Source organism: Schistocerca cancellata, chromosome 1 (genome assembly GCF_023864275.1).
Source record: "Schistocerca cancellata isolate TAMUIC-IGC-003103 chromosome 1, iqSchCanc2.1, whole genome shotgun sequence".
Taxonomy (NCBI): Eukaryota; Metazoa; Arthropoda; class Insecta; order Orthoptera; family Acrididae; genus Schistocerca; species Schistocerca cancellata.
In genome coordinates, this window is record NC_064626.1 from 312,488,765 (window position 1) to 312,510,859 (window position 22,095).

The following is a 22,095-nucleotide window of genomic DNA, read 5'->3' on the forward strand; positions in this document are numbered from 1 at the left end:
CCATCACGTTTGCGATTTTGATAAAGGTCGGATTGTAGCCTATCGCGATTGTGGTTTATCGTATCGCGACGTTTCTGCTCACTTTGGTCGAGATCCATGACTGTTAGCAGAATATGGAATAGGTGGGCTCAGGAGGGTAATACGGAAAGCCGTGCTGGATCCCAACGGCCTCGTATCATTTGCAGTCGAGATGACAGGCATCTTATCCGCATGTCTGTAACGGATCGTTCAGCCACGTCTCGATCCCTGAGTCAACGTATGGGGACGTTTCTAAGATAACAACCATCTGCACGAACAGTTCGACGACGTTTGCAGAAGCATGGACTATCAGGTCGGAGACCATGGCTGCGGTTACCCTTGACGCTGCGTTACAGACAGGAGCGCCTACGATGGTGTACTCAACGACGAACCTGGGTGCACGAATGGCAAAACGTCATTTTTTCGGATGAATCCAGGTTCTGTTTACAGCATCATGATGGTCGCATCCGTGTTTGGCGACATCGTGGTGAACGCACATTGGAAGCGTGTATTCATCATCGCCATACAAGCGTATCACCCTTCATTCGATCCCTGCGAAACCCTACATTTCAGCAGGATAATGCATGACCGCATGTTGCAGGTCCTGTACGGGCCTTTCTGGATACAGAAAATGTTCGACTGCTGCCCTGGCCATCACATTCTCCAAATCTCTCGCCAACTGAAAACGTCTGGTCGATGGTGGCCGAGCAACTGTCTCGTCACAATACGCCAGTCACTACTCTTGATGAACTGTGGTATCGTGTTGAAGCTGCATGGGCAGCTGTACCTGTACACGCCATCCAAACTCTGTTTGACTCAATGACCAGGCGTATCAAGGCCGTTATTACTGCCAGAGATGGTTGCTCTGGGTACTGATTTCTCAGGATCTATGCACCCAAACTGCGTGAACATGTAATCACATGTCAGTTCTAGTATAATATATTAGTCCAATGAATACCCGTTTATTATCTGCATTTCTTCTTGGTGTAGCAATTTTAATGACCAGTAGCGTATGATACACTGAAGAACCAAAACAACTGGTACACCTGCCTAACTATGAATCCTGCAGGGCTGTCTATCAATCCATGAGTACGAGGCGCTGGAGGGCACGTTGAAAGGCATCCCAGATATGCTCGATAACGTTGTCTGGCAAGTTTGGTGGACAGCAGAAGTGTTTAAAGCCAGAACACTGTTCCTGCAGCCACGATGTAGCAATTCTGGGCGTTTGGTGTGTCTCATTGTGCTGTTGTTCTGCTGGAATTGCCCAAGTCCGTTGGAATGCACAATGGCCATCAATGGATGCAGGTGATCAGACAGGATGCTTTCGTAGGTGTCACCTGTCAGAGTCGTATCTAGATGTATCAGGGGTTCCATATTACTCCAACTGCACACGCCTCACACCATTACAGAGCCTCCACCAGCTTGAACAGTCCCCTGCCGACATGCACGGGCCATGGATCGTGAGATTGTCTCCATACCCGTACACGTCCATCCGCTCGATACAATTTGAAACGAGCCTCGTCCGACCAGGCAACATGTTTCCAGTCATCAACAGTCAGTGTCGGTGTTGACGGGCCCAGGCAGGGCGTAAAGCTTTGTGCCGTGCAGTCATCAAGGGTACAAGAGTGGGCCTTCGGCTTCCAAAGCCCATATCGATGATGTTTCGTTGAATGGTTCGCACGCTGAACTTGTTGATGGCCCAGCTTTGAAATCTGCAGCAATTTTCGGAAGGGTTGCACTTCTGTCACGTTGAACGATTCTCTTCAGTCGTCGTTGGTCCCATTCTTGCAGGGTCTTTTTCCGGTCGCTGCAATGTCAGACATTTGATGTTTTACCGGATTTCTAATATTCACGGTACAATGGTCAAATGATCGTACGGGAAAATCCCCATTTCGTCGCTATCTCGGAGATGCAGTGTCCCACAACACCACGTTCAAATTCACTTAATTCTGTATACCGTGCCATTGTAGCAGCAGTGCCCGATCTAACAACTGCTCCAGACACTTATCGTCGTATGAAGGCGTTGGGGGACCGCAGTGCCGTATTCTACCTGTTTACATATCACTGCATGTGAATTCGCATGCCAACAGCAGTTACTTTGGTGCTTCAGTGTACCTTGAGATGGTAGACACAGATTATATGATTAAATTAATTCGGCGTATACGTTAGCCGGTGGTGCAGATAGTAGGTGACCTTCGTGCAGTTGTTGCTGAGCTCAGCGCCGTACAGGATGCGCAGCGCGAGTCGAGAGCGGGCTCTCGCAGGCTGCGTGGGCGGCGACGCGATGGCGCAGCGCTGCGTGGCCGGGGCCTTGGCTTGCTGCCGCGCGCCTCATTGGTCGCTTCCAGAGCGCGGGCGCTGCGTGAGGATGCTGCGAGCCACTGCAGCGCCGCGAGCCCATGGGCGATCTCTGCTACTCACCTGATCCGAGGCTCGTCTTGAACGTCGTCGGGCATGTCCCGCAGACTGAAACAAGGAGAGAATGCGAGCATTAACTTCGCTGCAAAGACTCTGAAGAAATTCTGGGATTTAATGGTGTGTATGTTATTAAGCAGGGAGATGCCCCGTCTCCGCTAGTTTTTAATTTAGTCCTAGAAAATATATTCGAATGGCAGCAGATAATTCAGAGGGTGTGGCGTTAAATGGAAATGTTAAGATATTAGGGTATGCAGATGATCTAAACATCATTAGCGATAGGAAAGAATCTGTAACAGAAAATGCGAATGCGTTAATCAAGGATAGTGAAGATGTAAGTCTAAGGATACGTGAACACAAAACTAAATACCTGGTTACTACTAGAATGCCAACAACAGCAGATCAGGAAATGTTAAGGGTTGGAGACATGCAGTTTGAAAAAGTGAACACATTTAAGTATCTAGGCGTGGACATCACTTCGAGAAATCAGACTGAATCCGAACTGAAGAAGAGATTACGGGCGGGAAATGCGTGCTACTTCTCACTGAATAGATAACTTTCGTCACGGATATTATTTAGGAATTTAAAGATTAGACTATACAAAACTATTATTCTACCAGTTATGCTGTATGGGTGTGAGATTTGGTCTCTCACTGTGCAAAATGAAAAGCAGTTTCGAGTATTTGAAAACAAAATTTTGAGGAAAATTTTCGAAGCAAGAAGGGATGACATGAGCGGAAAGTGGCGAAAACTGCATAACGAAGAGGTTCACGAACTCTATTCAAGCCCTGACATAATCAGTATTATTAAATCACGCAGGCTGCGATGGGCGGGTCACGTAGCTCAAATGGATGAGGGCAGGGCAGCGCGCAGAGTGCTGGTAGGGCACTTAGAGGGAAAACGTCCTGTCTGTTCATATGCCCTGCCGGTCGCATAAGAGTGGCACTAGTAGTGCCATTACGAGGATTCAAATCAGGTTTCCTTAACATACACGCTGTGACGGCTGTGAGCGGTAGTTACCTTTGGGTTTTGTCGTGTGAGCTGATGTTAGTCCAGAATGCCTTTAAGGCGACAAAGACACCACTATAGAAGCCTCACTGAGTTTCAACAAGGCCATTTAATAGTACTACGAGAAGCCGGATGTTCTTTCTGCGATACTACAGAAAGAGTTGGCAGCAATGTAGCCACTGTACATGGCTGCTGACAGCGGTGTTTACGAGAATATATAGCAGCGACAAGACCGGGTTCCTGATGGCCTCGTGGCACAACTGAGAGGGAAGACCATCAACTTCGGCGCATGTGTCTGGCGCAAAGTACTGCACACTACTGGCCATTAAAATTGCTGCACCAAGAAGAAATGCAGATGATAAACACATATTCATTGGACAAATGTATTATACTAGAACTGACATGTAATTACATTTTCACGCAATTTCGGTGCATAGATCCTGAGAAATCAGTACCCAGAACAACCACCTCGGGCCGTAATAACGGCCTTGATACGCCTGGGCATTGAGTCAAACAGAGCTTTGATGTTATTCAATTTGTATATTGAGCAAGCAGCAAAGGAAACAAAAGAAAAATTCGGAGTAGGTATTAAAATCCATGGAGAAGAAATAAAAACTTGGAGGTTCGCCGATGACATTGTAATTCTGTCAGAGACAGCAAAGGACTTGGAAGAGCAGTTGAACGGAATGGATGGTGTCTTGAAGGGAGGATATAAGATGAACATCAAAAAAAGCAAAACGAGGATAATGGAATGTAGTCGAATTAAGTCGGGTGATGTTGAGGGTATTAGATTAGGAAATGAGACACTTAAAGCAGTAAAGGAGTTTTGCTATTTGGGGAGCAAAATAACTGATGATGGTCGAAGTAGAGAGGATATAAAATGTAGACTGGCAATGGCAAGGAAAGCGTTTCTGAAAAAGAGAAATTTGTTAACATCGAGTATAGATTTAAGTGTCAAGAAGTCATTTCTGAAAATATTTGTATGGAGTGTAGCCATGTATGGATGTGAAACATGGACGGTAAATAGTTTGGATAAGAAGAGAATAGAAGCTTTCGAAACGTGGTGCTACAGAAGAATGCTGAAGATTAGATAGGTAGATCACATAACTAAAGAGGAAGTATTGAATAGGATTGGGGAGAAGAGAAGTTTGTGGCACAACTTGAGTAGAAGAAGGGATCGGTTGGTAGGACATGCTCTGAGGCATCAAGGGATCACCAATTTAGTATTGGATGGCAGCGTGGAGGGTAAAAATCGTAGGGGGAGACCAAGAGATGAATACACTAAGCAGATTCAGAAGGATGTAGGTTGCAGTAGGTACTGGGAGATGAAGAAGCTTGCACAGGATAGAGTAGCATGGAGAGCTGCATGAAACCAGTCGCTGGACTGAAGACCACAACAACAACAACAACAACTTTCGATTTATTGTGCTGGAGTCTCTGCGATTCGCCCTATACTCTCTATAACCGGATCGTATGGACGGAGAGTGATCTGTGCACTACAGTACTGTAACACGGGTTATTAATGTTCATAAAAGTGATGAGTTTGAAACATGTACCTTACACCACTTCTAGAAAAGCAGAGAATTGCGTGTAGTAATATGGGGAGCGATACTGATCTTTACACATTACTGAGGACATAATTGTTACAGTTGTGTGCAGAGTAAACAGACACCCACACAAAAAAGAACATTTGTTTCTCAATAGTGATGTCAATTATATGGTTCAGCTCATGAAGAAGTGCAGTGCATAATATTTGCAAAATATTTTCGGAGAATAGTATCGACCATCCTACAGACTTTCGTAGAGAACCAATATGTGAACTAAAAATACAGAGGCCATTTAATGGTTGATCTCGCACGAACTGAGAAAGCAGATCTGATACTTACGAAGATGAACTGCCTCGACGATGGTCGCTATCCCGTGTACCTGTGAAATAAGAAAACGTTTTCAGAATTTTAAACTATGGAAATCTGACGAATGTTAACTCAATGCAGCTACTGAGAATTAATCTATAACATCGTGAACAAGCGCCAAATATTCATCGATAAATTGAATTAAATTTTACGACTTTTGACAAAAACATAAAACTTGTGTGATTTGGTGCGAATTACACATGCTAGAAAACGATGTACAGTCAGCGTGGTGCAATGATATTTCTACTATATCCACATAGACACACTGGGAAGAATCATGTCGTGTTTGATACTGCCTAACTAACTGAACTGTGTGCCAGACTGGAACTGAAACCAGGACTATAGCCTTCCACGATCAAACAGTCAACTGAATGAACTATATAAGCATGATTCAGGACCCGTCCTTATATCTTTATTTCCACCACTACAATTTCTCATATCTTCCAAACTTCTCAGACTCTCTCCTCCGACCCCTGTGGGACTAGCGCTCCGAGAAGAAAATATTTGCAGAGAAACGCTTTAACGATAGCTTAGAGGATTGTTTCCAGAATGTATTTTCATTTTACAGAGCACTGAGCGCTGATCTGATACTTCCCGTTCGGTTAGGTAAGTGTCGAGACAACGATCATAAAAGATGGAGTTACAGCTACAATCAGACAAGGATGGAACAGCGTATTTCACCTTACAAATTTAAGGAAACCCGTAATTGGGTTGGCAGGAAAGGGATCTGATTCCTGCTTCTTCCGCAAGCGGGTCCCGTGACTTGTAAATTTGGAAATTTGTGGTAAGTTCCATGGGACCAACTGCTGCGGTCATCCGTCCCTAAGCTTACACACTAATTAATGTAACTGAAACTATCTTACGCTAAGGACAAGACACACACCCATTCCCGAGGGAGGACTCGAACCTCCGCCGGGGGGGGGGGGGGGGGGGGGTTAGCCGCGAACCGTGACAAGGCGCCCTAAGACCGCAGACCGCACGGCTACCCCGCGCGGCGTTGTGACTTAATAATTAGGTTATTCGGATAATAATTATTCTTTCATTCGTAGTCTACAAGTATAATAAACTTTTTCTTACTGTTACATCTATGGGGAGAGGATATTTCAACTTTCTGTGCAAAATATCGAAAGAATTAAGATACTGTTGGCGAACTGTTAAAATTCTAAAGAAGAAAACCGGTTGCTTAACAACAGTGAATAGGGCGCCCCACCACATTCTTATGCGTTCCTCTACCACATGTAACATGACGTATATCCTCGCGAGCTGTCAGCCGTCTAAGGTTATTGGAATCAGGAAGTTCTGTTTTGGCACGGCTAAGCACTAGGGCAAGGGCAAGCGGCTGGTTGGGGCTATTTTGGTAGGTGCGAGGCTGACGACGAGCAAGCGACCAGCCACAGTAATTCGGTGGTTTTTCCCAGACAAGGAAGGTGTGACGTGAGCGTTGGTTGCAGTACCAGCACTCCGAGGGAGATGCAAGTACTGAATGCAGCGTCTGCCGTAACACGGCACACTGCGGCTGCTGAGAAATAATATAAAATTAAACAATAATTCACAGTTTAGATGTGTAGCTAGACGAATCAAATCAACCATGGAAGTGAGGTATACCTGTTGAGTTATTAATATTACTTATATCACAAAAACGGACCCGCAAAGTTACGGACCAATATCCTTAACAATGGTTTGGTACAGAATTGTAGAACTTGTTCTGAGTTCGAATGTAAGCTTATGTCCGTGAATGAGCAAGGTTTTAGGAAGAATTGGTCCTGAGAAAGTCAGCTTGCCCTTTCCTCACAAGATATACCGCGAGCTATGGATGAAGCACAACAGGCAGTTTCTGTATTTCTAGATTTCCGGAAAGCATTTGGCACAGCACCGCAATTGAGACTGTTAATGAAGATACGAACATAAGGAATAGTTCCCAGATATGTGAGTGGCTTGAAGGCTTCTTAGCTAATAAAACCCAGTGTGTTGCCCTCGACGGCGTATGATCGTTAGGGACAGGAGCGTTACTGGGAAATGTGATAGGACCGCTATTATTTTAGATGTAGATAAATGATCTGGCGAACAGAATGAGCAGCGATATGCTGTTGTTTACTGGTAATGCCGTGGTGTACGGGAAGGTGTCGAAGATTAATGACACAAGGTAACTTAGAAAAAATTTCTAGTTGATGTGATGAACTGTATCTGGCATTAAATATAGAAAAATGTAAACTGATGCAGATGAGTAAAGAAAAGAAACCTTTAATGTTCAGATATAGCATTAGTTGCATCCTGCTTGACACATTCATGTCGTTTAAATATTTGGGCATAATGTTGCAAAGCACTATGAAATAGAACGAACGTATGAGGAATAAGGCAGGGAAGGAATTTTAGGGGAGTGTGATTCATCAGTAAAGGAGAGCGCATATAGATCGCTATATGCGGATCGAGTGACTAAGATCTACATCAAGCTGGATTAAAGGAAGAAATAGAAACAGTTCAGAAGCGGGCTGCTAGATTTGTTGCCTGCAGGTTCGAACAACGTGCAAGTGTTGCGATAGAGGTTAGGGAAATTAAATGGGAATCCCTGGAGAGAAGACGACGCTCTTTTCCGGAAACACTACTGAGAAAATTTAGCGAATCGACCCTTGAAGCTGACTGCAGAACGATCCTTTTGCCGTCAACATACATTTCACATAAGGATCGTGAAGATAAGGTACGAGAAATCAGGGCTCATATGGAGTCATATAGAAAGTCGTTTTCCCCCTCTCTATCTGTAGTAGAACAAAAATGGTTCAAATGGCTCTGAGCACTATGGGACTTAACACCTGTGGCCATCAGTCCCCTAGAACATAGAACTACTTAAACCTAACTAATCTAAGGACAACACACGCATCCATGCCCGAGGCAGGATTCGAACCTGCGACCGTAGCGGTCGCGCCTTAACCGCTTGGCCACCCCGGGCGGCCGAGTGAAACAGGAAAGTAAACGACTAGTAATGGTATAGGGTACCCTCCACCACGCAACTTTCGGTAGCTTGCGGAGTATAGATGTAACAGCAATGGAATACCGCTATAATAATCGTTAACGGTTAATAACAGTTGATCGCTTCATGCAATCTGAACAAACAAGGTATACAATATAGCGGAGGGTACTAGGTAACATCAGTAGCCCCCCCCCCACCTCCCCCCCCCCCCACTTACCCACTCTTCCACCACCAACAAACACACACCAGTATTATGTCTTTATATCATTATATTAGTATAAATGTGCCTGGTCATTGTATTTTCGTCGCTTAAACAGAACGTGAATGCATCAAGGCATTCTTTATGCGTTAACCTTACTCTGTATATCATGTGTATAACTTATTCCATGAATTCTATCATATTTAATGAAATATTCAATTCTTCCCCTATTAAAGGCTCTCGTCACTTGAAAGAGGCAATTTAAATGTAATAATTGTTACTACCGTTGAACAGAGCGCAAAGAGACACTTCTGTTGAATGGGGCACTTTTATATTTTACCCAGTTTAGCAACAATTTATTTGTCATTTATCAGAAATGGTTCAAATGGCTCTGAGCACTATGGGACTTAACAGCTGAGGTCATCAGCCCCAAGAACTTAGAACTACTTAAACCTAACTAACCTAAGGACATCACACACATCCATACCCGAGGCAGGATTCGAACCTGCGACCGTAGCGGTCGCGCCTTAACCGCTTGGCCACCCCGGGCGGCCGAGTGAAACAGGAAAGTAAACGACTAGTAATGGTATAGGGTACCCTCCACCACGCAACTTTCGGTAGCTTGCGGAGTATAGATGTAACAGCAATGGAATACCGCTATAATAATCGTTAACGGTTAATAACAGTTGATCGCTTCATGCAATCTGAACAAACAAGGTATACAATATAGCGGAGGGTACTAGGTAACATCAGTAGCCCCCCCCCACCTCCCCCCCCCCACTTACCCACTCTTCCACCACCAACAAACACACACCAGTATTATGTCTTTATATCATTATATTAGTATAAATGTGCCTGGTCATTGTATTTTCGTCGCTTAAACAGAACGTGAATGCATCAAGGCATTCTTTATGCGTTAACCTTACTCTGTATATCATGTGTATAACTTATTCCATGAATTCTATCATATTTAATGAAATATTCAATTCTTCCCCTATTAAAGGCTCTCGTCACTTGAAAGAGGCAATTTAAATGTAATAATTGTTACTACCGTTGAACAGAGCGCAAAGAGACACTTCTGTTGAATGGGGCACTTTTATATTTTACCCAGTTTAGCAACAATTTATTTGTCATTTATCAGAAATGGTTCAAATGGCTCTGAGCACTATGGGACTTAACAGCTGAGGTCATCAGCCCCAAGAACTTAGAACTACTTAAACCTAACTAACCTAAGGACATCACACACATCCATACCCGAGGCAGGATTCGAACCTGCGATCGGAGCGGTCACGCGGTTCCAGACTGTAGCGCCTAGAACCGCTCGGCCACCACGGCCGACTGTAATTTATCATCAGAGAGGGTGCTTAATATCTTGTTTTATTTCATTGTACGGAAGCCTTCAGACATAGGAAAACATGCATGAATGACTGGGAAAGAAACAACTTTCATTTAACATATATAATTGTAACTTGCATGTATTTTGAGTGGTGGTCGCGGACTGTATTTTATGTTCCTTGTTAATTTTGGCAGGGAAACCGAAGATTACAAGCTCGAACGGCTTCTACCTCCTGGTCATTCTGAGGCCCACAGGAACTCTGTGGCACGCCGTTACGGTGTGCAGATCGATCTCGGCCATAACAAATTTTTGGCGGAAAGCGGCCTCTGGAATACTAAACTTTTAAAAATTTCTTATCAAATCGGACTTAGAATCAGCAAGCCAGTTAGAACTACAAAATTTCGCAAAGGCTAATTATTTTCGGCTGCAGTCTAGAATTATTATCGAACAGACTGCGGGAATCTAATCACGATTACGTGATTTCCGATATATTGATCGCCAAGGTGAAGCTCATTTACTTATTAACTGGCAAATATTTTATATTTGTTTGAACGGAACGGGGTCAGTGCTGTGTAAATAGTAGGTGGGGAATCTGCTACGACTTAAAATACACAATCATGCCACCTTTTATGCTCTGATAATTTTTGTGATTTTTTTCATGGTTGCACAGATTTTGAAGTATCATCATTTTGACTGGTGTGTGCTTTACTCGATCGAATAAATAATCAGTTGATTAGAATACAAACGCTTTAGAGTTGGCTACATCAATTATTCAGGGGTATTTAAACTTTTTAACATTTTATACTGTATATTGTATATTGAGCAAGCTGTAAAGGAAACAAAGGAAAAATTCAGAGTAATAATTGAAGTCCATGGAGAAGAAATAAAAACTTTGAGGTTCGCCGATGACATTGTAATTCTACCAGAGACAGCAAAGGATCTGGAAGAGTAGCTGAACGGAATGGACAGTGTCTTGAAAAGAGGATGTAAGGTGAACATCAACAAAAGCAAAACGAAGATAATGGAATGTAGTCGAAATAAATCAGGTGATGCTGAGGGTATAAGATTATAAAATGAGACGCTTGAAGTAGTAAATGATTTTTGCTATTTGAGGAGCAAAATAACTGATGATGGTCGAAGTAGAGAGGATATACACTCCTGGAAATGGAAAAAAGAACACATTGACACCGGTGTGTCAGACCCACCATACTTGCTCCGGACACTGCGAGAGGGCTGTACAAGCAATGATCACACGCACGGCACAGCGGACACACCAGGAACCGCGGTGTTGGCCGTCGAATGGCGCTAGCTGCGCAGCATTTGTGCACCGCCGCCGTCAGTGTCAGCCAGTTTGCCGTGGCATACGGAGCTCCATCGCAGTCTTTAACACTGGTAGCATGCCGCGACAGCGTGGACGTGAACCGTATGTGCAGTTGACGGACTTTGAGCGAGGGCGTATAGTGGGCATGCGGGAGGCCGGGTGGACGTACCGCCGAATTGCTCAACACGTGGGGCGTGAGGTCTCCACAGTACATCGATGTTGTCGCCAGAGGTCGGCGGAAGGTGCACGTGCCCGTCGACCTGGGACCGGACCGCAGCGACGCACGGATGCACGCCAAGACCGTAGGATCCTACGCAATGCCGTAGGGGACCGCACCGCCACTTCCCAGCAAATTAGGGACACTGTTGCTCCTGGGGTATCGGCGAGGACCATTCGCAACCGTCTCCATGAAGCTGGGCTACGGTCCCGCACACCGTTAGGCCGTCTTCCACTCACGCCCCAACATCGTGCAGCCCGCCTCCAGTGGTGTCGCGACAGGCGTGAATGGAGGGACGAATGGAGACGTGTCGTCTTCAGCGATGAGAGTCGCTTCTGCCTTGGTGCCAATGATGGTCGTATGCGTGTTTGGCGCCGTGCAGGTGAGCGCCACAATCAGGACTGCATACGACCGAGGCAGACAGGGCCAACACCCGGCATCATGGTGTGGGGAGCGATCTCCTACACTGGCCGTACACCACTGGTGATCGTCGAGGGGACGCTGAATAGTGCACGGTACATCCAAACCGTCATCGAACCCATCGTTCTACCATTCCTAGACCGGCAAGGGAACTTGCTGTTCCAACAGGACAATGCACGTCCGCATGTATCCCGTGCCACCCAACGTGCTCTAGAAGGTGTAAGTCAACTACCCTGGCCAGCAAGATCTCCGGATCTGTCCCCCATTGAGCATGTTTGGGACTGGATGAAGCGTCGTCTCACGCGGTCTGCACGTCCAGCACGAACGCTGGTCCAACTGAGGCGCCAGGTGGAAATGGCATGGCAAGCCGTTCCACAGGACTACATCCAGCATCTCTACGATCGTCTCCATGGGAGAATAGCAGCCTGCATTGCTGCGAAAGGTGGATATACACTGTACTAGTGCCGACATTGTGCATGCTCTGTTGCCTGTGTCTATGTGCCTGTGGTTCTGTCAGTGTGATCATGTGATGTATCTGACCCCAGGAATGTGTCAATAAAGTTTCCCCTTCCTGGGACAATGAATTCACGGTGTTCTTATTTCAATTTCCAGGAGTGTAAAATGTAGACTGGCAATGGCAAGGAAAACTTTTCTGAAGAAGAGAAATTTGTTAACATCGAGTATAGATTTAAGTGTCAGGAAGTCGTTTCTGTAAGCACCGTATTTGCGTGGAGTGTGGACATGAATGGAAGTGAAACGTGGACGATAATTAGATTGGACAAGAAGAGAATAGAAGCTTTCGAAATGTGGTGCTACAGAAGAATGCTGAAGATTTGATGGTTAGATCACATAACTAATGACGAATGAAGAACCTTGCACAGAACAGAGTAGCACGAAGCTGCATCAAACCAGTCTCTGGAACTGAAGACCATAATAACAACAACAACATAGTGATACTGACTTTAACACTGAATTTAACGGCTGATGGTTAGATAAATTTGACCAAACAGACACAGGATAATACTATTCTATTAGAGAGTTTAGCTATTGGACAAGAAAACAGACAACTACCTCTCGACCCTACAATAATGTCGAGTTTATGTTCCAAATAGCGCCGTGTACCGCCCAACTTCACAATTGCTGGTCAGACATTTCTGTCGTGTCCAGGCCAAAAGCTGCACTTACAAGTCGTGAAGAAAAGTACACATCTCAAGGGCAATCCTTTCCAAAAATGTTTCTAAAGAAGAAGTCTTCGATACGTTGATACATCATTTAGTACAACAATAATGTTGTAAGGGGTTCACCACCCTGCTGGAGCAAATGTAATATTGATGTATTGCTCCCTTTCTGGAACGAAGATTCACGGGCGTTGCCTGAGACATAGAATATCTTTGCTCCTGTTAAAAGAGAGCTGCAATAGAGTCGCAGGTGAGAGCAGTCTCTGCGGCAGTTGCAGTCGCCCGTTGCTACAGTGTTGTTGTAGTCTGTCGCTGGCACAGCCCAGTTTATAGTTAGTAGTTGTTAAAGTCACAGTGCAGAACAAATTGTAAGATTTTATTGTATAGAACTGAATAATAATTGTGATCAGCCGCAGAGCTAAATCATACCATGGAATGAGATGATGATGAACAAATGAATAATTGTTAATATAATGAAAAATCAACAGTTCAATTAGGTCAAATATACACTCCTGGAAATTGAAATAAGAACACCGTGAATTCATTGTCCCAGGAAGGGGAAACTTTATTGACACATTCCTGGGGTCAGATACATCACATGATCAAACTGACAGAACCACAGGCACATAGACACAGGCAACAGAGCATGCACAATGTCGGCACTAGTACAGTGTATATCCACCTTTCGCAGCAATGCAGGCTGCTATTCTCCCATGGAGACGATCGTAGAGATGCTGGATGTAGTCCTGTGGAACGGCTTGCCATGCCATTTCCACCTGGCGCCTCAGTTGGACCAGCGTTCGTGCTGGACGTGCAGACCGCGTGAGACGACGCTTCATCCAGTCCCAAACATGCTCAATGGGGGACATATCCGGAGATCTTGCTGGCCAGGGTAGTTGAATTACACCTTCTAGAGCACGTTGGGTGGCACGGGATACATGCGGACGTGCATTGTCCTGTTGGAACAGCAAGTTCTCTTGCCGGTCTAGGAATGGTAGAGCGATGGGTTCGATGATGGTTTGGATGTACCGTGCACTATTCAGTGTCCCCTCGACGATCACCAGTGGTGTACGGCCAGTGTAGGAGATCGCTCCCCACACCATGATGCCGGGTGTTGGCCCTGTGTGCCTCGGTCGTATGCAGTCCTGATTGTGGCGCTCACCTGCACGGCGCCAAACACGCATACGACCATCATTGGCACCAAGGCAGAAGCGACTCTCATTGCTGAAGACGACACGTCTCCATTCGTCCCTCCATTCACGCCTGTCGCGACACCACTGGAGGCGGGCTGCACGATGTTGGGGCGTGAGCGGAAGACGGCCTAACGGTGTGCGGGACCGTAGCCCAGCTTCATGGAGACGGTTGCGAATGGTCCTCGCCGATACCCCAGGAGCAACAGTGTCCCTAATTTGCTGGGAAGTGGCGGTGCGGTCCCCTACGGCATTGCGTAGGATCCTACGGTCTTGGCGTGCATCCGTGCGTCGCTGCGGTCCGGTCCCAGGTCGACGGGCACGTGCACCTTCCGCCGACCTCTGGCGACAACATCGATGTACTGTGGAGACCTCACGCCCCACGTGTTGAGCAATTCGGCGGTACGTCCACCCGGCCTCCCGCATGCCCACTATACGCCCTCGCTCAAAGTCCGTCAACTGCACATACGGTTCACGTCCACGCTGTCGCGGCATGCTACCAGTGTTAAAGACTGCGATGGAGCTCCGTATGCCACGGCAAACTGGCTGACACTGACGGCGGCGGTGCACAAATGCTGCGCAGCTAGCGCCATTCGACGGCCAACACCGCGGTTCCTGGTGTGTCCGCTGTGCCGTGCGTGTGATCATTGCTTGTACAGCCCTCTCGCAGTGTCCGGAGCAAGTATGGTGGGTCTGACACACCGGTGTCAATGTGTTCTTTTTTCCATTTCCAGGAGTGTATATTGTAAGGTACATTTTATTATTTTTATTGGTATGCGCGTAGTTAAATGATTCAAAATGGCTCTGAGCACTATGGGACTCAACTTCTGTGGTCATTACTCCCCTAGAACTTAGAACTAGTTAAACCTAACTAACCTAAGGACACCACACACATCCATGCCCGAGGCAGGATTCGAACATGCCCGTAGTTAAGTCACTTGTCTGTGATGTTTATACGAATTTGTTTCAATCTTTTCTTTTGTGACTTGTCAGCACCAGTTGACCCAGATTTGTAATATACTCAGTTTTCCCGTGTAATGGATTGTAGATCTTTATCAGTAACGTAAAAATATTTCAGAATATAATTGCTTTTACCAGTCAACTATAAAAGTATAATTTCCCCTTAAGTTAGCCGGCCGCGGTGGCCGTGCGGCGCTTCAGTCTGGAACCGCGGGACTGCTACGGTCGCAGGTTCGAATCCTGCCTCGGGCGTGGATATGTGTGATGTCCTTAGGTTAGTTAGGTTTAAGTAGTTCTAAGTTCGAGGGGACTGATGACCTAAGATGTTGAGTCCCATAGTGCTCAGAGCCATTTGAACCACTTTTTGAACACTTAAGTTATTGCCAGTCCCGATCCAGTCATTTATCTAAATTAAAATATTTCACAATTTTTGTCAGATCATAGTCATGTGCTCTTTAGTAATCAGACGAGCAGCTGTGTTGCTGTGTCACTAAGTAAAGTCAGTTTTTCTAGTATATCACATCTAAGACAAATGTTATCCACTATTAGAAGATAGGCCAGCATTGCGCTAAGCTGTGCCATTTACGAGCAGATATATAAACAGCGTTATCCGGCGACCCCGTCATGAGGTAAGAATTTTTCAGTTTATTTCTCACGGACAGATTCAGATTGATTTCACAGGGCCATGGCGAAGCGCTGCGTACGTCAAAATTTATCATTTTTTCATGATTTAAGATTTATCAGTTTTCATACGTCAGAATTAAATTATCCAAATTTAATTATTTTTTATTTTCTATTCGGGAAGGTTACACATCATTATTCAAATATTTTATTTTTTATTTATACGGGAAGGTTACTGTGTTCGTTCACATAATGCGCTCCACCAACGGGCTTGGAAACGGTAACTGTCGTATGTAGCTGTCAGCTAAGACACTGAGCAAAACAGAGCAGTTACTGCGTGGCCGGCAGTTTTGATAAGATTTCAGTGATTACACTATGTAACTTTAGGCCAAGTTCGGTCCCATATTCTTTGCTTAGTGCGTTGTGTCATGTGAGGTTATAAGTACGGGATGGAAGATGGAACGGTGAAACCTGGTAGCAATACCGAACGACATCAAGGAGTATAACTCACTTGGTGGTAGACTCTCGGTCATGTTAGCTGTGGAATCAATCAACCAGGCTGAACTAGATTACGAAAGTCTGTAGATGCGAGAACTGTAACGCTCTTCAGTGGCATTGGACTCGGCACAGAGAAAACTTAGGAAGAGTGCCTTCTCGGTATTGGGCGATTTCCCTATATTTTTTGCGAAGTTACTCCGTTTGCACAATAAATATTTTAACATTAACGGCGTAAGTTTCGTTGATACTGAGGCGATGAATGGCATGTTCAGAAATAGTTAACAGTAAACGTTATGATGGCGGAGAAGCAGCGATGTTAAACGTTCGCCCAGCAGTTTTAATTCGGACGTTCCAAGAGTTTCCCGTTTACGTTCCACTTTTTGTACACGAAATGCATCTGAATTGAACAACTGGTCTTGACTTGGAGGTCAGTTCGTTAAAAAAAGGCATGTAATGATAATCAAGTAACTATACTTCTGAAGGCTGGAAATGCGATTGCCTCCTGTACGCAATTTACCGACTCTGACATTGGCGTCTCCTCCAGGTGCTTTGGCCTGTAGTCTTGTGTGCTCTCAAACTGGACAGCAGCTAGAAACCAGGGAGCGAGCATACGTAGGAATTCTTCTGGAAGGAGACACCTATTTCATAGTCGATGTACTATACACAAAATGGAATCATCATCAGGGTAAGGAGTCTCAAATCATATTATCTTCGCCGGCCGCTGTGACCGAGCGATTCTATGCGCTTCAGTCCGGAACCGCACTGCTGCTACGGTCGCAGTTTCCAATCTTGCCTCGGGCATGGATGTGTGTGATGTCCTTATGTTAGTTAGGTTTAAGTAGTTCTACGTCTAGGGGACTGATGACCTTAGATGTTAAGTCCCATAGTGCTTAGAGCCATTTGAACCGTCTGAAAATTATCTTCCATTGCCACTCAATGTTGTGAAATAGCATAGGAAACTTTGCAGAAGGTAGGAGACGAGGTACTGGCAGAAGTAAAGCTGTGAGGACGGAGCGTGAGTGTTGCTTGGGTAGCTCAGTTAGTTTAGCCGGCAGGGTAGCTCAGCGTGTTCGGTCAGAGAGCTGGTTAGCCTCTGTAATTAAAAAAAAAAAACTGAGTGGAAGGATCAAGAAGCGAACTTGAACGGATGTCAGGTGACGTCCGAAAAAAAAAAGAGTTGGTAGAGCACTTGCCTGCGAAAGGAAAAGGTCCCGAGTTCGAGTCTCGGTCCGGCACACAGTTTTAATCTGCCAGGAAGTTTCACATGAGTTATTACTTTGTTAACACAACTGATGAAAATATTTTTCATCAAGTAGTCATGAACCTGTACGTATCTGTATATTTAGTTCCTTTTTTCTTGGATTAGATATATAGTCTGTATTTGCGCTACTTACTATTCCCAGAGCTCCAATGATAATGCTCCCCCTCTTGAGAGAACAACCACAGCAGCACTGCTTCAACATAGGTAACTTCCACATAACTGCCGAGACCAACCTGAAAATATGACCAGAGTTTGTACTCATAAGATGACGTATGAATTGCATCGAGTACAGATAAGTATAGACAATAATAGCAGATTAGGCGGTTAGCGATAGCTACTCGTATTGTGAGCGGTGAAGCGGTTTTTTTCCGTTCACTGGTGTAAATTTTCTTTGTTCCATTTCTGCATGCAAATTGTGTGGCAATGTCTGACTACAATGTATCACAAAATACAGCAGAATTGTTTTGAAGTGATTGTAATTTAAATGATAATTATATTTTAGATAGGAAGATATGTCAGAAACGTTCACACATCTTTCTGTTAAATCAATAGCGTCAAGAAGCACCATGAAGATCACTAGAACTGACACCCATGATGAGACATGAGAAGAGAATGGATGATACTCTGCTTTTTTGAATAGGTGTCTTTCATAGTATTTTTTTTCTCCTATTGAAAACCTACTGAAATTTAAGGGAGCTTTAAGGATGACGCGTTTAGCTTTTACTGACGTAGCATTCTCAGAAGCGCATGGCATTTATTACTCGTTTTCAGATGTTTTGAAGTGTCTACTTTTCTTCGTTGCCAGCAGTAAGTGCTTAACAAGTTTCTATGAAGGTAACTTGCGTGAAGCATTGCGGAAATAAAGTGAAGTGCAAATAATGCAAATGATTCAACAGATTTAGCGGGTTCGTAAAAATTATCCGCACAAGGTGACAGTAGGGTCCAAGTTGGTAGATTAGAACCTCTAATGGCATTGAGGAAAAACTGTCAGTTTTAAAATATGTAAAAAAGAGTAATAAGTCCCCAGCTATGACACTTCGTCAATAAAAGCGAAAGGTTTCTGGACAGTACAATTTTTACTCTTTAAAACGGGGAAAAAAAGCAATACCTGACAATGAAAGGTGGTGTGGCCTGCATTTCAGTGAATTCAACTACGTCCCAAGAATCTATGGTTAAGTTAAATAATTATTTCTGCTTAAATACTGAAGGTGATAATGCGTCAGGAATAAAATGTTAGGAATTTCTAACTATGATTTGATAATGCCATCACTAACATGGCTGTAAGGGTTGAGAACTCTTGTCACGAGCACGAGGAAGAAATTCCACATATCCTCTTTCTTCCATTCTCTGTAGATGTGACTATTGTTTAGCAACAGATTTATGTACTGAAAAAAGTCCATGTGCATATGCTCCTGGGAATACTTTAAATAAAATTGTACTGTGCGTATGAAGACGTTCTTGTTTGAAACAACCAAACGTTTCGGCGACTGCTTCCAGTAGTATGCACCAAACTGCAAGAAAGTTTGGAACGGATTTAATTTTTGGCGTAAAAGCGGCGTCAACGCACTAACTACATTGACAGCCTGAACTAACAATGTAAACAAAATAAAATTTGCATTCGACCAGTCACTTGTCAACGGGCAGTGTTAAGTAGTAGGCTTGCGATTGCAGTGTGTCAACTTTGCTGTGTCACAGAGCACAATGGAGCAAAATCGAATGTTCAAGACATGTTTTGTGGAAAAGTGGTGAGAGGTTTATCCTGTACACTTTGACTGCCGGGCAACTGACATTCAAGGCACTGTGATGCTCGAAATGAACAACATTCTATAGAAGGAATATACTGAAAATTTCACATGCTTGTATGAAGGTTCTGTTCGTCGTATTCAAATTTGTGTGTGTGTGTGTGTGTGTGTGTGTGTGTGTGTGTGTGTGTGTGTGAGAGAGAGAGAGAGAGAGAGAGAGAGAGGGGAGATTATTTAGAACATCTGCAGCATTAAATACACCTCTTAACGTCTGTCTACTTTTTATTAATACAGGGTTGTAGCTTTTTGGAGTGACGGGGCGCACTATTATGCTGATGATAGCAACTTTCAGCAGCAGCCTAAGACGTTCGTATTAATTAATGATGCAATCAAACATAATGTTGTGGAAATTAAAAGCTCGATACCCTGCAATAAATGGAACAGCTAATGCAGGGCATCCCAAATCTTTAGGTTGAGAATTGTACGAATGGTGTCAATGCTAAAGTGAGCACCCTGAGTTAAGGAAATTGTTTTCTTTGACACAAACAACTCGTACTTATACCAACAGCTTCAGTTCTTAGCAGCTGCTCAAATCGACGACCGTCCAGCGTGCATTTCACTGGCAAGTTCACGGCTGTTGTACTGACGAGTCTTCTGTAACCTGATCCAGCATTTCAAATTCTATAGTTGCAACAAGCCTTTGCCGAGAACCGTTGTTGGCCCACCCTCTGCTACCTGGAAGTTACAGTTTCTCGTAAGTTTCTATCCATGTAGATAAAGTTCTTTGAATCAGAATGAAGGCTGTTTCCAATCATTTCTCTGTAAATTTATTTGACTGTCTGTCACTGTATCATGTAATTAGCAACGTTACGGCAACCAGCCATGAAGTGTAAATATTAGCAGACTGGACACACCAATGAAGGAGTGAATTGTTTTTCAAAGGAGCACCAACATCAGTTCAATAAGACGGCTGTTTATTACGAATGATAAACAGTAACAATCACGTCCTTCTCACGCATTACTCATTCAAGACCATTTACATACAGAAAAATTAATTACGACCCGTTGGCTCCCGGACAGTATTTAATTAAGTTATATCGTCTGTAAATGCTTCACCCTATTCGTAGCATCCTGATCCGAGGAACGGTGTTTAATCCGATGGCATACTGTTCATGGTATACAAGTACATAAATACATCGAATGATTCAAACTGAGTTGATGTAAAACACAACCCTACACCCCACGTTAGGAGCAAGTACAAATTACTTTGTAAAATAACTTTAAAGTGTGGTGTGAACTAAATAATAAAGATACATAGAAACTCTCAGCGACTTCAGATCAATTGTATCATCAGTTGGACTTCAAAATTTCGTTCTAGATTGTTTCTCCGTGTGTCTCGTGACAGTGTGTGTCTCATGACAGTACAATTTTGTAAGGTCCGTGTTGAACAAGTAAGTAGAACAGGTAAGAAGGGCAGCGACGTCTCTAGAAGTAAGGAAGGAAGGTTAAGATTTGACGTCCGGTCGACAACGATGTCATTAGAGACAGAGTACAAGCTCGGAATGATTCAAGGATGGGGAAGCAAATTAGTCGTGCCTTTTGAAAAGATCGATCCCGGACTTTGCCTGGAATGATTAGGAAAATCGACGGAAATTCTAAATCTGATAGACTGGACACAGATGTGAGCCGTCGTTCTCCCGAATGCGACTCCGCTGAGCTAACCACTGCGCCACCTCTCTCGGTAGCGATTTTCTGTCGATCCGCTTTAATTAACACTGGGCCGTTGCAACGGTGCTCGATGTACTAAGTGGGACACGCTACACTCAAGACAATCTTAATAACGCAATCTCTTTGAGAGTGGTCAGAGGAGAGTCTGTCATCAAGTATGTTTCGAAAATATGTCTTCCTGGAGAAAGCTGGAACTGCTTTCGTTCAATTTATTCCCACCACTTTGTGTAATGGCGCGATTAAACAGTGCGTTGAATCAGCAGTTTAACGAGAGAGTATTCCTACAAAATTCTGTAACTATGAGCGATATGCCAATATAATTTATCACTCTGGAAATCTATCGGTAACATAATGGGGAGGCGAACAGTTCCCTCGTTTTAAATACAGAATCCTGAATTACTGACATATATTTGCATCTCATTCATACAACAGGTGCTGATAACACGTTCAGTATTTCCGTTTGCAAAACGACGTAACGATCGTTTAATAACATGACGCACACATGGATTTAAACGTAGATGTAGTGAGTTGTTAAACATATAGGTAATCAGACAAATGCAAGGAGAGACACAAAGAGGTAGAGAGAATTTTATATGCCCTTATCATCAATTTGTATAGCGTCTACTGCGCAAAATATATTGCTGTTTCTGGTCTATTATTTCCTTTTCTTAAGCAACGATTTCTCCCAACTGTTCCCATTAAGACCGTTTGTACCTTATATTGAGCAAATTGGTTCTATCTACCAAGTGTGTTCTTTACCATACATACTTTCCTGCTTTTCTTTGCAGATGGACTATTATTGTATTATTATTATGATTATTTCTTTCTTTCCTTTCTCAGACCTTAGGTCTGGTTAAAAATGGAAAGTGACGCGGACCTTGATCAAGCGTGACTTCCCTTTAACTGTACGGTATATGTTACATTGCATTTAGGAACTTTCGGGTAATTGAACATGTATCAATAATTACAGATTTCTGTAGTTGTATATATACGTTTGGATGTAGCTGTATTGCGTTGATGTACTGGTGGATATATTGTGGTATGACTCCTGTAGTTGATAGTATAATTGGTATAATGTCAACTTTATCCTGATGCCACATGTCCT

At 44.0% G+C, this 22,095-nt stretch overlaps 1 protein-coding gene across 1 annotated transcript in view; it reads right to left on the reverse strand.

Annotated features, from left to right (window-relative positions):
• LOC126172791 (uncharacterized) overlaps positions 1-22,095 on the reverse strand; it is a 107,930-nt gene that overhangs the window by 69,326 nt on the left and 16,509 nt on the right. Inside the window, exons 2-4 of the mRNA XM_049920908.1 lie at positions 17,654-17,753; positions 5,328-5,367; positions 2,440-2,484 (exon numbers count right to left, since the gene is read on the reverse strand). Of these exons, the coding sequence (XP_049776865.1) occupies positions 2,440-2,484; positions 5,328-5,367; positions 17,654-17,737 (169 nt within the window). The 5' untranslated portion in view covers positions 17,738-17,753. The remainder of the gene's footprint in view (positions 1-2,439; positions 2,485-5,327; positions 5,368-17,653; positions 17,754-22,095) is intronic.